This window comes from Patagioenas fasciata, chromosome 16 (assembly GCF_037038585.1).
Source record: "Patagioenas fasciata isolate bPatFas1 chromosome 16, bPatFas1.hap1, whole genome shotgun sequence".
In the NCBI taxonomy this organism is placed as follows: Eukaryota; Metazoa; Chordata; class Aves; order Columbiformes; family Columbidae; genus Patagioenas; species Patagioenas fasciata.
In genome coordinates, this window is record NC_092535.1 from 6538885 (window position 1) to 6552293 (window position 13409).

General features: G+C 56.4%; 1 protein-coding gene across 3 annotated transcripts; it reads right to left on the reverse strand.

Moving 5' to 3' along the window:
• Window positions 1–534: 534 nt before the first annotated feature.
• GMEB2 (glucocorticoid modulatory element binding protein 2) lies at window positions 535–12655 on the reverse strand. 3 transcript variants are annotated; one of them, XM_065850239.2, is made up of 10 exons: window positions 12449–12655; window positions 10651–10814; window positions 7956–8053; window positions 6912–7039; window positions 5404–5507; window positions 4762–4919; window positions 3712–3783; window positions 3027–3164; window positions 2390–2512; window positions 535–2224 (listed from the first exon to the last, which is right to left on the reverse strand). In XM_065850239.2, the coding sequence occupies exons 2-10, from the start codon at window positions 10779–10781 to the stop codon at window positions 1578–1580; spliced, it is 1599 nt and encodes a 532-aa protein (XP_065706311.1). In that variant the 5' UTR covers window positions 10782–10814; window positions 12449–12655; the 3' UTR covers window positions 535–1577. The 3 variants fall into 3 exon arrangements, with proteins under 3 accessions (XP_065706311.1, XP_071671706.1, XP_065706312.1); XM_071815605.1 differs by lacking the exon at window positions 12449–12655 and adding an exon at window positions 11220–11951; XM_065850240.2 differs by lacking the exons at window positions 10651–10814; window positions 12449–12655 and having other exon boundaries at window positions 6912–7034.
• Between the last annotated feature and the right edge of the window lie 754 nt (window positions 12656–13409).

Below are 13409 nucleotides of genomic sequence, written 5' to 3' on the forward strand. Positions count from 1 at the left end.
AAGACATTTGGGATAAAGCTGCTCCCACCCACGGAGGTAGCACTGAAATCGCTCAGACTCTCACTTCTTGCAGGGTCCGCACCAGCACCCAGAGGCTTCTCTGCCTCCCTCCAACAGAAGAATCACCCTTTCCTAACACAAAACCCAGTTCTTGTTCTCTTTTACCAAATCCCAGGGTTTTCCCACGTTTCACTGCTCTTGGTATTTTACCGGACCAGCACCTCCATACACAGCCAGCAGATTCAGGCAAACAAAATATGACCTTTATCTTCCTTGTGGGTAATAAGCTCCCCAAAGGCAGCGATACATCCCAACCCAGACACCCAAACACCCAGGACACAGTTAGTGTGTCACATTGCGCCACATCCCCTAAAGGAGCCGGACCATCTTTGCACACGTGTGGACAGCAGTGATCACAGAGTACACGTGCATTTATATTTATTAAAAGCACCTTCCTGTGTCCCAACTCAGCCCCACTTTGCAACCCCAGCCGTTGCAAACAGACACAGAAACACAACAAATAAGCAGCGCACGCTCGTTCAAAAAAATATTTATTAGCTCATTAAAGTGACCTGTCATCGCTGCAGCTGCCAGATCAAGTTTGTAGAAACGCCAACAAACACTTCAACTCCCGACTCCTCCTGACGGTGTGACCGTGGCTGCGGCCGCGTGTGCCCCGAACGGGGCAACTGGGGGACTCGCAGCCAGTGGAATGGTCAAACTGGGGTGTCAACCACCTCGTTGTGAGCAGCTGCTCCAACCCGCAGGATGCAGGACCTGACGAGACGCTGGGGACCGGATGATCCTGCACCAGCGTCCCACCTCGTTAGGAAGTGCGAGCTCCTCAGAGTGTGGCCATTCAGCTCATCTCGCCTCACGGGGCACGATCTTCACAACCAAAGGGCTTTGCTTAAAAATAATCCCAAAGAACAGGCTTTTTTTTTTTGAAAGAAAACTAGAAATTCTCAGAAATCACAGCTCTGTGTGGCCCTCTGGGTTTCTCTCCCCCGCAGACCTGGGTGACCCACTGGCCGCTGCCACAGGAGCTCCCACTCGCTGCTGCCACCCCCCTCGTGCCCACACTGCCCCTCAGACCCCACAGACACCCCGGTGTCCCGTCTCCCGGGGCTCCTGGATGTGTCCTGTCAAGTCCCACTGGACCCTTGGCAGCCGGACCCTCAGCAGCCGGACCGGTGCCATCCTAGCCCTTCGCCTGCTTCACCTGTTGCTGCTGCCACTCCTGCCCTGCACCCCTGCTCCTTGGATGCTGCTCCAGCTCAGGCTGACAAGCTACAACAGAATAACTACTCCAAGAGAACAGGGGAGGAAAGCTTTATAAAAAATTAAGCTTTTTTTTTTTTCTTTCTCTTATCCAAACAGGGCAGAGCATCTTTGCCTTTCCCTTCTCCAGGTGTCTCTCCTCACACTCCTTCCCTCTGACCTGAACCCCCTCTTTGCCAATGCGAGCCGCTGAGTCTCGTTAAGCTCGTTACACCACTCCTCGTCCTGCAGCGCAGAGAAAAGGCAGTTCCCCCCGAGCGGCACGGCCAGCGTCCCCTCTGGGCAAGTCCCCCCTTTCACTTCTGCTCCACCTCATCGGCCACTGCGGTCACCTCAATGGCGGTGGCCGCTTGCTCATCCCCGGTGGCTTCGGTGGCACCGGAGGGGACGGTCACGACCGTGCTCCCAGCGGGAGCCACTTGTGTCACGTTCTGGATGGTGGTGCCAAGTCCCGGCAGTGTGAGCAGCTGGAAGGGGCTCACCACCTTCACCACCGTGCTGCCGTCCTGTGCCGCCGCCGTGCTCAGCACCGTCAGGTTGGAAGCGTCCGGGTGAATCTCCACCGTCCCGGGGAAGGTGGAGCCGGCGGAGGCCAGGACCGTGTACCCCCCCAGCAGCGGGGAGGCCGGGGAGCTGGCGGCGGGCGGCTGTGCCGGGCTCTTCCCCAGCACCGAGGGCGGGAGGGCCGAGACCACTTTGCTGAGAGGGAGGTTGGCGAGTTGGGAGACGGGGACGCCGGGGGTGACAGCAAGCTGAGCCGGCTGGGACAGGACTTGGGAGGTGATGGCAGCCGGTCCGGAGGTGGCCCTGGTCAGCCTGGGACGTTTCAATGGCGCGGGGACGGAGACAGGCGTGAGGGTCATCAGGACATTGTTGAGATGCTGCGATTTGTGCTTCAGCTCCTTGGCTCGTTTGCGGTGCTCATCACACTGCTGCTCCAGGGCTGGGGGGACAGGAAGGTTGGCTCAGCCCCAGGACCAGCTGCCCAGGGACCGCGGTGACACCAAGAGCAGCAGCAGCCGGTCCCACCACCACTGGTTTAGATTTAACACAAACCCCACTTTCTAACACAGAAAGAAACAGCACTGGCGTGACCCAGGGGTCATACCTGCCAAATCCCGTGCGTACTGCTCCCGTGAGCGATCCATCTGGCACTTGTGGCTGGCCAGGACCTTCTTGACCAGATCCAGCATACCGAAGTTCTGGACCACGTTGTTGAGTAAAACAGCATCTTAAAAACAAGACACAGATCTTTGAGGAAAGGAAAATTACCCACACAAACTATTTAAAGCTTGGTAGAAAGCCACGCGACAGAGAACGCATTCAGCTGAGACAGCCAAAATCTGCAGGAGGGTAACACGAGAGGCTGGGCAAGAGGAGACAGGAGAAGTCATGAGAAAGTGCAAGAGGTCACCAGTGTATAAACAGTGCTCTCCTTAGCAGGGGTGATAAGAAATCCGCTGGCACGGTAGCTGGTTGCCGCATCGTTATTCTGATGGCCTAAATTCCACCTCAGCTCTCGAGCCAAGTGCTTGGCCAGAGCCAGAGCCAGCAGATGGGAAGCTCCAGGCACAGGGAACTGGAGGATTGAGGCCACCCGAAGTGTCCCCGACCATTGCTGGGAGCAGCCAACAATGGGACTGAGCTATGATCAACTATGTGCCATCCAGATATCTCCAGGGAGGAAAAAACTCCCCAATCCCCTCTCCCGAGATGGCTCCGAGCACCCGTGCGCGGTTCCTCACCCCCCAGCTGCAGCGGGGGCTCCTGCGCTCGTTGCTGCAAACCCTTCATGGTCTCCAGCAGCTCTTGCTGGAACTCCTGGATGATGTCCTCCAGCAGACCCGTGTCTTTCAGGCCTCGCCAGAAAGCAAAGGTGTCATCTGGAAAGAAAGAGAGAAGCTCAGCATCCTCAGGGGAGGTTTTAGTGGTGACCCACGTTGGGGTCTCCTCTGGTCTCTGTGAGGTGACACCCCCGGGGCTGCAGGTCTGGGGTGCTGGGGCAACACCCAGCCCGAGTGTGGACCCGCAGGAGGGGCAGCTGGAGAAGGACACGTTTCCACACCCTGTCACACCAACACACCACCAATGCTACACACAGCCCTGCTGCTCAGAGCACACTGGAGAAACAAGAAGGATTTTATGACCCCTCCGATATTTTTTCCCCCCTAGAGCCACACCGAGCACTTGGCTGATGCTTTGACATCTTCAGGCTTCAAAACAACCCCATCCCAAACCAACGCTGCGCACGGACCGCACACAGGCAGGACAGAATGCAGCACTGCATGCCGGTGGGCGGCAAAGAAATCATCCCAGCGGAGGCTCGAGCAGGGCTGCTCCGGAAAGAGGGGTCCTGCCCCCCGCCCCGCTCCCCATCCCACCCCCCCATCTCCCTCTTTCCCACATCTCCATCCAGGTCCCCGCTGTTACCTCCGATGCTGCTGCTCCAGTCGCTGGCATCCTCGCACGTTTCTATGGTAATCGTAGCTGGGGATCCGTTCACTGCAACCAATAGCAAAAAAAAAAAAAAAAGAAAAGAAAAAACCCAAGTCCTGATTTTTCTCTGTGTTCGCCAGGGCGGTTTCTGAGGGAAGCACTCCCTTGCTGCACTGCTGTGACTTCTTTTTAATGGCACACAGCGCTTTTATTTGAACGTAACTCTCAAAGCTGAACAGAGAGAGAAGCCCAAGAGGCCGGTGAAGCTGCCCGCGGTTGCTGTGCCAGCGATACTTATTTTTCCACGCTGCCGTGCAAAACCCTGGGGATTATTTCTGCAACCCCTGCACAAGAACACACACCCAGGAGTGACGTTTCCCTCCCACTCCCCCCTCCATACACGCCAGTTTTGCTCAGGGCAAAAGTCAAACCAATTTACAGTCTGATTTTTGGTTTTGGTAACGCTTTTTTTGCCCAGCCTCGGCTTCCTCACCACCACCGCATCCTGCTGCCGAGGGCGGCTCCGGCCAAGGGGCTCTGCCCCACAGCCCTGGCGTGTGTGGGGCTCTCTGGGGGGCTGCAGAGGGTGTTCTTAACTCTCAGAAGCAAAAGGAGTCAAGAAATATGGAAATACTAAGGAATTAGCTTTCCAATAAAATACTGAGGTCAAATGAAATTTAGGGCTACAGCTCCATAGCTGCAACATCATTTAAATCCAGTTTTAGGAACTGCATCTGTGAGTGAAGATTAAAAAGAAAGCTGTATTCCCTGGTTCTCTTCAGTGTTTCATTGGACAAACCCAATAATAAATCAGCCAGGAAGCCTTAAACGGAACTCCCTGAGTTATTCCAGAAGCAGCCAGGTTAAAGCTGGGGAGGACTCCTGCCCTGTCGCCCTGCACCAGGGCAGGGAGAGAAAGCAGAGGGTAAAACAACCCTCAAAGCAAACAGAAAAAACAACCCATCAGGGGTGTTGGTTGTGCAGCATTCGTTGTGATTTAAGGCTTCCCAGCCCGTTTGGGGTGCAAGGAAGGGCTGGACGTACCATCGGCAGAGGCGGGCGTGAGGGGGATGTACTCGGTGGATGTCTGGCTGCTCAGGGACACCCGGGCTCCCGTCAGGTCAATTTTGGTGCTCCGGCAGGTGTTGGAACAGACCTTCGTGTGCTGGTAGAAATCCAGCTCTCCTGAGTCCATGATCTTCCTGCAAGACAAGGAGCAAGCATGGGGATGCGGCAAGATGCTGCTCCTGGTGCCCCCGAACTGCTCAGAGTCCTCAATGAAAAACAAAGTCAAGTAAGTTGAAGCGACAGCTCAAATTTCCCTTAACAAGTTCCCCTGTGTCCTAGAGGCAGCATTAACTAAGAGTTAAATAAACAGCATCCACAGCCTGCTCCATGCTGGTCACATGCACAAACCCAACAACACGCGACCCTCCTGTGGTGGCAAAGCCTTTCGGGGGGCTGGGATGGGGGCAAAAACCCATCAAGCCCATCATGATGTAGCTGCAGTAAAGAACTAGAACAGATTTAATTTCTGACCAGTTAGGCTGGTATTAAGACAAATGTTCAGCAGCACATTTCTCTCTTCAGCAGCAAAATAATCATGTCAAAGGCTCGGGGCCCCAGAGTTATCCCCAGAAAGAAGAAATCTCCACTGCCGCTGTGCAGGACAAACGAGGCACCCACCGGAGCATGATCCCGTTCATGCGGATCGCCCGTTTCCAGTCCTTCAGGGTGGACTTGCCCGCCAAGTGCACAAACTCCTTGGGACTGATGAGGTGATCATCAAACTGCAAGAGGCAGAAGTGCCACATTAGTGCGACAAGCCATGAAACGATGTGTGTTCCATGAGCACGACTCTGCAGCCGAGCCGGAGTGGCCATTCCCGGTGCCCAGCCCTGGAGCCGCAACCCAGCCTCAGCCAGATGGCTGACACACGCGTCCCCGCCTCAGACAACACTGACATTACACAAATTAAAGCCAAATATTGGTTTTGGGCATGGTGAGTTAACAGCTGCTCAAAGCCAAGGGTTTGGAGGGCTTTGCAGCATGGAGGAGTTTGCTGAACACCCAGGACAGCTGAGAAAAACACCTAAACCTTGAGCAAAGTATCATTAAAAACACCCAAACCTTCTGCAAAGTATCAGTAAAAACACCCAAACCTTGTGCAAAGTATGATTTAAAACAGCTAAACCTTATGCGAGGTACCATTTACTGCCATGAGCTGCTCACACTGACACTAATGAGCAGACTCCCAACAAAAGCTGCGCTGCCCTCGGTGATGTTTGTGTCCAGGGCCACACGTCGCCCTGCGCCAGCAAGGGGAGAAGCACCATTCGGTCTTTGACCTCCTGCTCCTGAGCCCAAGCGTAGGTGTTGGTGAAATCTCTGCCCCCTCCCAGCACAACCACTGTGCCAAAAAGCAGCTGGAGCTGGAACCCACACCAGCACCAGCTCTTCCCCTTGATTGCCCAACACATCCAGCGGTGCCTGAACCCGTGTCTTGACCTAAAAGCACCTGCAGAACCAGGTTGTCCTCTACAAAGCAGCTTTACAGTCCATCTCCAAGGATTTCCCGAGTCCAGGGCTGCTCTTTTCTGTGCTCATGTTGACCAACATAGAGCTCAGTCATCATTACTGCACGAGAAATTGCTTCTGTGAACAAGCACACAGATTTGGCGCAAGGAGAGGACTTGTTTTGGGCGGCAGCAGCTTTATCTGCAGCAGTAGCTCTCCTCTGTCTGGGGATGGACAAGGCCATCTCCCCTGTGAAGCACCATCCTTTGGAAAGCCCCTTGCAGCAGAGCCCCGAGCAGATGCTCCCTCAGCAGGTCCATGCATTAATACAACAGCATCACTCACCGTACATTCCCAAACTCATGCAAATTTTAACCACGAGTTATCCAGGACACAGCAGAAGCTCCTCAGCAGGTCTCTACCAACGAACTTCTCAACAAATTCTCCACTTTCAAACTAAGCAGACACTGGAAGTGCCCAAATTTCTCAAACTCTCCAATAGCGCAGTTAAATTCAGGCAGCATCTCTCCAGCCAGGACCACACAGTATGGCCAAGACGACAAATACAAGGTACAACAAGAATCTCCTCCTGTCCCATCACAATATGGTTCTGATGCAAAGCAGCCCACCAAAGCCCATCCAAACCAGGAGCCCAGCGTCAGGGACTTTATTCTCACCTGCACACACTTTACATTGATCCCAGGGCACACAAACTTCCTCCAGATGAGGTTGGCTTTGCTGTCCCCGCAGGTGATGGGGTAGACAATCTCTGCCTCCAAACTGTCCTCATCTTCAGCCATCTTCACTTCTCACAGGGCACAGAGGAAGGGACACATCAAAAAGAAACATGAGTCACAGCCCCCGGTTCATACAGTAGTAAATCAGTTTTGAAGCTCAGGATTAAAAGAAAAAACACAGATGATGTACGGTGGAGTATTGGGGTTTGTGGCCGCCATCCACCTGCACTTTGCTACTAAAGCATCTGAGCACCCAAATTCGTCAGGCCGAACAGCATAGGCAGATTTATACTGATCCAGCCACAGCTCAGTGTGTGGAATCTGAGAAATCAGTGACAAGGGTTGAAAAAATTCAATTCTTAATAAAAATCAAAGGAATTATGTTGTTCAGGTTATCACACATAAACCTTTGTTTATTACACTTTGTTTGTTACACATAAACCTTTGTTTACTGAGCACAATTGGTTTTAAGGCAACTCCAGCCCAGCTGTGTACAGTCTGTGCTCATTAAATTCACTTTCATTTTGTAAACAAAGCTGGTGAGTTCACTGCGAAACTGACATCCCCATGGCAAGCTGGAAGGGCAGGATCTGGCAATGGCCAGACACTGGTCTCATCCTGCACCAGGAGAGGGTAGCAGCTGCCTAGGCAGCAGCACCAGCTCCTGTCCCATCACCTGGCTCCCTGGGATGCTGGGGAGAGCATCTGTGGTCATCCTGGGGAAAGCATCCCTGGGAGAGCATCCTTGGTCATCCTAGGGAGAGCATCCCTGGGAGAGCATCCCTGGTCATCCTGGGAAGAGCATTCCTGGTACTCCTGGGAGAGCATCCTCTGATGCTGAGGTCAGCATCCCTGAGGGCAGACAGCAGCTCTGCCCAGCAGTGTCTGGACCCTCTCGGCTGCCACCACCACAGGGTTCTGTCACATTGGGGTGGCAGAGCTGGCCTGGCACAACCAGGGTGCTCCAGCATGGGCTGAACCTACCTAGGACCGCTTCCTTCAGGTGTGTGGAGGCTGTGAAGGCAGCAGCAGCCGCAGCTGCCGCATTTTCGGTCTCCAGTGTATCCTCATTTATGTCCCCGCTGGTAAGAGAGTCAGAGAGGCAGAGTTAGGCCACATGGATGTGCCACCCCCACACCCAACGCCCCACAGAGACATTGCTTCAAAAAAAAAAAAATCCCTCAGACTACGTTTTCCCACAAGAGCTGGAAGGCAGCTCTGGGTTTGAGAGGCTCCGCTCTGTTTTTCCACATGGAGATGAAGAGGCTCTGCCTCGCCTCCCCTTTAATCCCAGCCCCATGGAGCCGCCTCCGGCGCAGCTCGTGCTGTGAGCTGGCGGGGAGCGATGCTGTCAGCACGCTCCCCCCGCTCAGAAGCGGCTGCCAGCTCCTGGCAGCTGTGCCTGGGAAGATTTCCCCAGGAAAAACATGTGTGAAACACGCTGCTGCCGCTGCCTGGGCAGTGGGCCTGCTGAACCCCCCAGTACGCGGGATGTTCCCAGGAGCAGAACCTCCAGGAGCCACAAACACGCTCTAAAGGGGTTCGACAAACCCTAATGGTGGATTTGTGAACAGAGATATAATATCAGCTACAGACCAACCTCGGAGCCTCTTACAACTCAATATACCCACAATATTAACTAGCAGCTGGTTCTCTGCTGACTGTGAAGGTCACTTCCATCCTCCCCACCCTGGAGATCTCCAGCTCCTCTTGGTGCTTTGCTGGCCCAAACACAGCACAGGTTCTCTCGCTGCAGCACACAAAGCCCCAAACGCCCCTAACAAGCTTTGGTGCACGCTCAGACGGGAAAGGTGCTTAGGGCTGTGATCGGAGGGCCCCGTGCAAGGGTGGGAACCCCGTTGGTACCCGGACGGATCCAACCTGTGCAGCATAGTCAGAGCTCAGCATAGAGTGTGCTGGACCGCCCCTAACACATTTTAGGATGTGCATTTGATTTGTTATTGATGACGTCTAATTACTGCAGCAAGCATGTCCTGCAGGGGCAGCAGGGGGAAAAACAGCTCATTTTTTTAACATACTTAAATATATAAACTTCCTAAGACTGTACAGAGAAAGTAAATCTGAAATCTACCCCAGTTTGGTACCACAGGTGAATTAAAATAATGGTCCCAGTGACTTACTGGTACCCACATTTCCCACCATTGGTGCTGCGGGGACAAGCAAATTCAAGAGTAACTGGTTTTTCCGTCCCGGGCTCCTAGCACAGCTCTGGGCAGAACTGCGGCTTCAAAGCATCCCTGTCCGTGCCAGCTCCAGATAAGGGAACAGCGTGGGCGGCAGCTCAGCCTCATCTGGGGTGCAGGGGGAAGGCACCATGGGATGTCCTTGCCGCTGCAGCTCCAGCAACCAACCAGTCAGACCCCAGGAGGGCAAGGTGATAGTGAATGCAAAAGGATTCAAGAAGGTAAACTCGGAGCCAATGCATTTGCACGCGGGTGGATATTACAGACGCGTCAGTTTGACACAAGAAAGACTGAAGAATCGTAACATGTTTTTTCTTCATCTCTTTCCTGCTTGGTTCTTGCATTTCTCCAGATGCATTTGGAGAAAAGCGAGTGAAACCACTTCAGCAGGGTGCCCGTGGTGCAAAGCCCAGCGTTCCCCAGCCCTGACCCTGCTCTGCCACTGGATCAAACTCTCAACGACCCGGCAAGAGCAAACAGTCCAGCGGAAAACCAGCACCTGAAACGGAGCTTCCCTCAGGACTCCATCACGTCTGCACCGCTCCAAAAAACGACGGCAAGGGGTGATTGGGTTGAGAGAAATAACCCAGCCCACATCTGAAACCCCAGAGGAAAAACAAACCAACCAATTTCAACAGCTCATATGAAAAATTCAAGTGACTAAAGTCTGTGTCTGTCACGGAGGGGTAACTGGAGGGAAGGAAAAACCACAAAAGGGGCGAGTTTCTCCACCCTGCCTCCTGCATCCCATCCCGAGGAACAGACCGAGGCAGATGCAGGAGCACGAGAACTCAAACCCCCTCCCAGCGCACCCCACCCAGCCGGTCCCGCCGTCGCCGGTTGCCATGACGAAGCTGGGGGAGGACGGCTCTCATCCTCCTCCCCAGGAGGATCCAGAAACCAGATGGGAGGAAGAGAAGAAAGCGCGTGCTGATAAAGCAGCAGGGTTTGCGCCTCCTTTCCCCTCCGCTCCTGCCTTGCATGGAAACTCCAGAGAGAAAAAACGTCTCCACCAGAAACCAGCACCGAGGATGCTGATCAGAAACACAGACACATGAAGCACAGACCTTTCCAATCGCAGATTAAAGAGAAGCTACTGGTGTCCTGTTCCAACTGGATTCGTGTCCATTCCAACATCCACTCACAAATGATTCCTTATTTTCTCCAAAACACCCAAACCAAACTGCTGCATTGCTTTTTATTTTGGGTAAAACCAGCTCAAAAGCACCCGTGGTAACTCAGCCTCAACAGACCAAGTGGAACCTGCTCTCCTCTGGGAGCTCAGAGCCCCGGGGGGTGTCCACGAGGACCTAACGAGGAACCAGAGACTGCCTGGGCACCGCCGGGGTCCCCAGTGTGACAAGTGACACAGGAGCATGATGGAGGTGATTAAATGCCCCCAGCCCAGCTGACTACAACCACAGGTGGGGGGTTTTTACCACATAACCCTGGCATACGCCAACCCCGTCTCTTACCCGTGCTGGGACAGATTGGTGGTGACCAGCACTGTCTTCACCTCCTCCACGCCACTGCCGTCCACCGTGCCATCGGGGGTTGTCACCACCACCACCTCCTCCATATGCACACTGACATCCGGAGTCGCCATCGCCGGGCAGGAGAGCCCTCGGTCACCGGCTGCCTGCGGAGAAACAAGAAGCTCCATGTCAAAAGATCTCCTGCTAAAATCGGTCATGGAAAGAGCATCAGTGCAGTGGGGGCGAGGGGGCTGCGGGGAATCCGTGCTTCGGAGATGAGGACCAGCAAATCCCCAACTGCTCCAGCCCAAGAGGAGGCTGGAAACTCAGCAGGAGCTCTGCAGGTTGGGTGGTGGGCACAGGGATGTTCAGCAAAAACTCTTTGATGAAGACACACGGTTTGAAGGTGCGTTCCCCAATGTATTTCAGACTATCAAACGAAAACACAACCTAGTTAAGCAAAGGCACAAGGAGCCACACATCCTTACACGCTCAGGTTGCACGACACACCGGCTGGCGGGATAAAAAAAGCTAAAAAAAAATTAAAAAAAAATAAAAAAGCTAAAAACCTGCTTGGGGCTGCACGTTGGGGAACAAAGCTGCAGCACACAGTGCAGATGCCTGGCTGAGTTCAGTTTAATTATTGCAATTTTGTGGTTGCTCTTTCCCTATGCCCTTGTTTTGATTTTTGGGATAAAACCCTCCTTGCAGGGTGTCACCCACGATGGCCTCTGCCCCGGTGCCCGGTTTTGGGGTGCTCTGGGCAACCCCAGCTCCCGCCGGGGCTGGTGGCACCGCAGGACTCTCCAGCTCCATGGGCAAACAGCTCCAGGCAGGAACCGGTGTGGGATGGATAAAAAGTGGGCTGAAAACATGAGAAGTCATCAGCAGTGGGGGGCGAGGGAGCACCCCATTTCTGTGCACCCCGGGGGCGCTGAGCAAGGTTCAGCGGCTGCATGAGAAAATCGGGGGTGAGCTGGGGAAAAAAAAGGAAAAAAAAATGGTATTACAGCACTGAGAAAGGAGGGAGAGATTTGGGGTGCACTGAACCGGGATCCCACAGCAGGGGGGTGTGTGGGGAGCACTGAGTGCATGGGGGCACCAAGGGGAGTGCACAGAGATGGGGGCTGAAGGTGGGTGTGCAGGGAGGGCTGCACAGAAGAGGGAAGGGGCTTCAGCAGGGGTGCACACACAGTGGGTGGGGGCTCGCACAGAGGTGCACAGCGAGGAGCGCGCGGGGGGTGCAAAACGGCGCGCAGAGGGGCTGCATGGGGTGCAAGGAGAGGGGACTGCACGGGGGGGCTGTGGCTGCGCATCCGGGGGCGTATGCGGGGGCAGCTGCAGAGGGGTGCACGGGGGGGCTGCACAGAGCGGTGCACGGGGGGGGTGCCGGGGCTGGGGGTCGCACGGGGGTGCCGCCTCGCGCAGGGCTCCCCGGGGCCGGATGGCGGTTGGGGGGGGGCGGCTCGCGCTGCCCCGCGTGGCGCCGCGCGGGCACACCGGGGTTGTCCCCCCCTTCCCGCGGTGGCGGAGCGGCGCGCGCGCTCCCGCCGGCGGCGCCGGGCGCGAGGCCGGCGGGAAGGGGGGGGGGGGGGGGGGCGCGTGGGCGCGCTCACGCTGGCAGCGCCGGGCGCGCGGGAGGGAGGGAGGAGGGGGGCGGGGGGGACGCGGGGCGGGCGGCCGGGCGCTGCCGCCGTCTCCTGCCGCTGCCGTAACGTCCTGACGCTCCGCAGGGACCCGGCGGCCGGACGGCGCGTGCGGAGGCCCCGCGGCGGGTGACGCCGGGCCCGGCGCTTACCTCAGGCCGGGGTCCCGCTGCCCGGCTCCGGCGGCGGCCGCTCCGGCTGGGCGGCGGGCGGGCGGTGGGTGCGGGGAGGGAGGGTGGTGGGGTGGGGGTAGGGGGGGGAAACGGGGCTCCGCCGCGCGCGGCTCTCGGGTACCGCGCAGGCGCACGGCCGGGCCCAGGACTTATTTCGCGGGGGCGCCGCGGCCCGAACTGCCTGTGAAATAAGTGCCGGGCCGGCGCATGCGCGCACCGCGGGGTGAGTGCCCTGGGCTTCCCCGAGAGCTGCTGCGGGGATCCCCCTGTCCTCCGGCTCCCCTCAGGTTTCCTCCCAGGTTCCCCCCAGTCCTGCGGCCCTCCCCTGGGTTCCCCCGTGTCCCTCAGGTCCGTGCTGCCCCCCCGGGGCCGGTGCACGGTGCCTTGCCCGCAGTATTTGGGTTCGTGCTCCCCGTGCCCCAACTGTGCCCGGGTCTCCTGCGCGCCCCCCGGGCCATGGCTGGGCTGGGGGTATGAATGCGTCTTGCTGTGCATCCCCCTTCTGCCTCCCAAGGCTGTGTGTGCACCCCAGGCCGGGTGCAGGGTGGGGTGCTGGGTGTGTATTTCTTACCTCCCTCTCTGTGGGTGCGTTTGCACAGACAGGATGTGTGTGCGTGCTGTTTGGGGGTGCACAGCAGTGCTTGTGCATGCATTTTATAGAGGGCCAGGCGGCCTTCTCTACCTGCCTTTGATGTGGGGGTAGAGTGCATATCAGTCCCCACAGCATTTTGGGGTGTTGCACACGCAGCCCAAGGCGTTTCTGTCCAGCGTTGGGAACACATGGGCTGCTGCTTGCTCAGGCTTGTGCCTCAGCGAGCAGCCAGGCTGTGCAGGCTCCTGGCCGTGCTGCCAGGCTGGGGGCTGCCAGGTTTCAGAGGAGGCATCAAGGTGCCGTGAGTGACCTTCCAGCCCCTCCTGCCCGCTGGGACTGGCCCCCGCG

Coding starts and splice junctions, on each gene's coding strand:
- GMEB2 (XM_065850239.2), bottom strand. CDS start 10,781: ATGGCGACTCCGGATGTCAGTGTGCATATGGAGGAGGTGGTGGTGGTG. Junction 4,920..5,403: donor ATGAACGGGATCATGCTCCG/GTGGGTGCCTCG, acceptor CTTGTCTTGCAG/GAAGATCATGGACTCAGGAG. Junction 2,513..3,026: donor GCCCCCGCTGCAGCTGGGGG/GTGAGGAACCGC, acceptor CTTGTTTTTAAG/ATGCTGTTTTACTCAACAAC.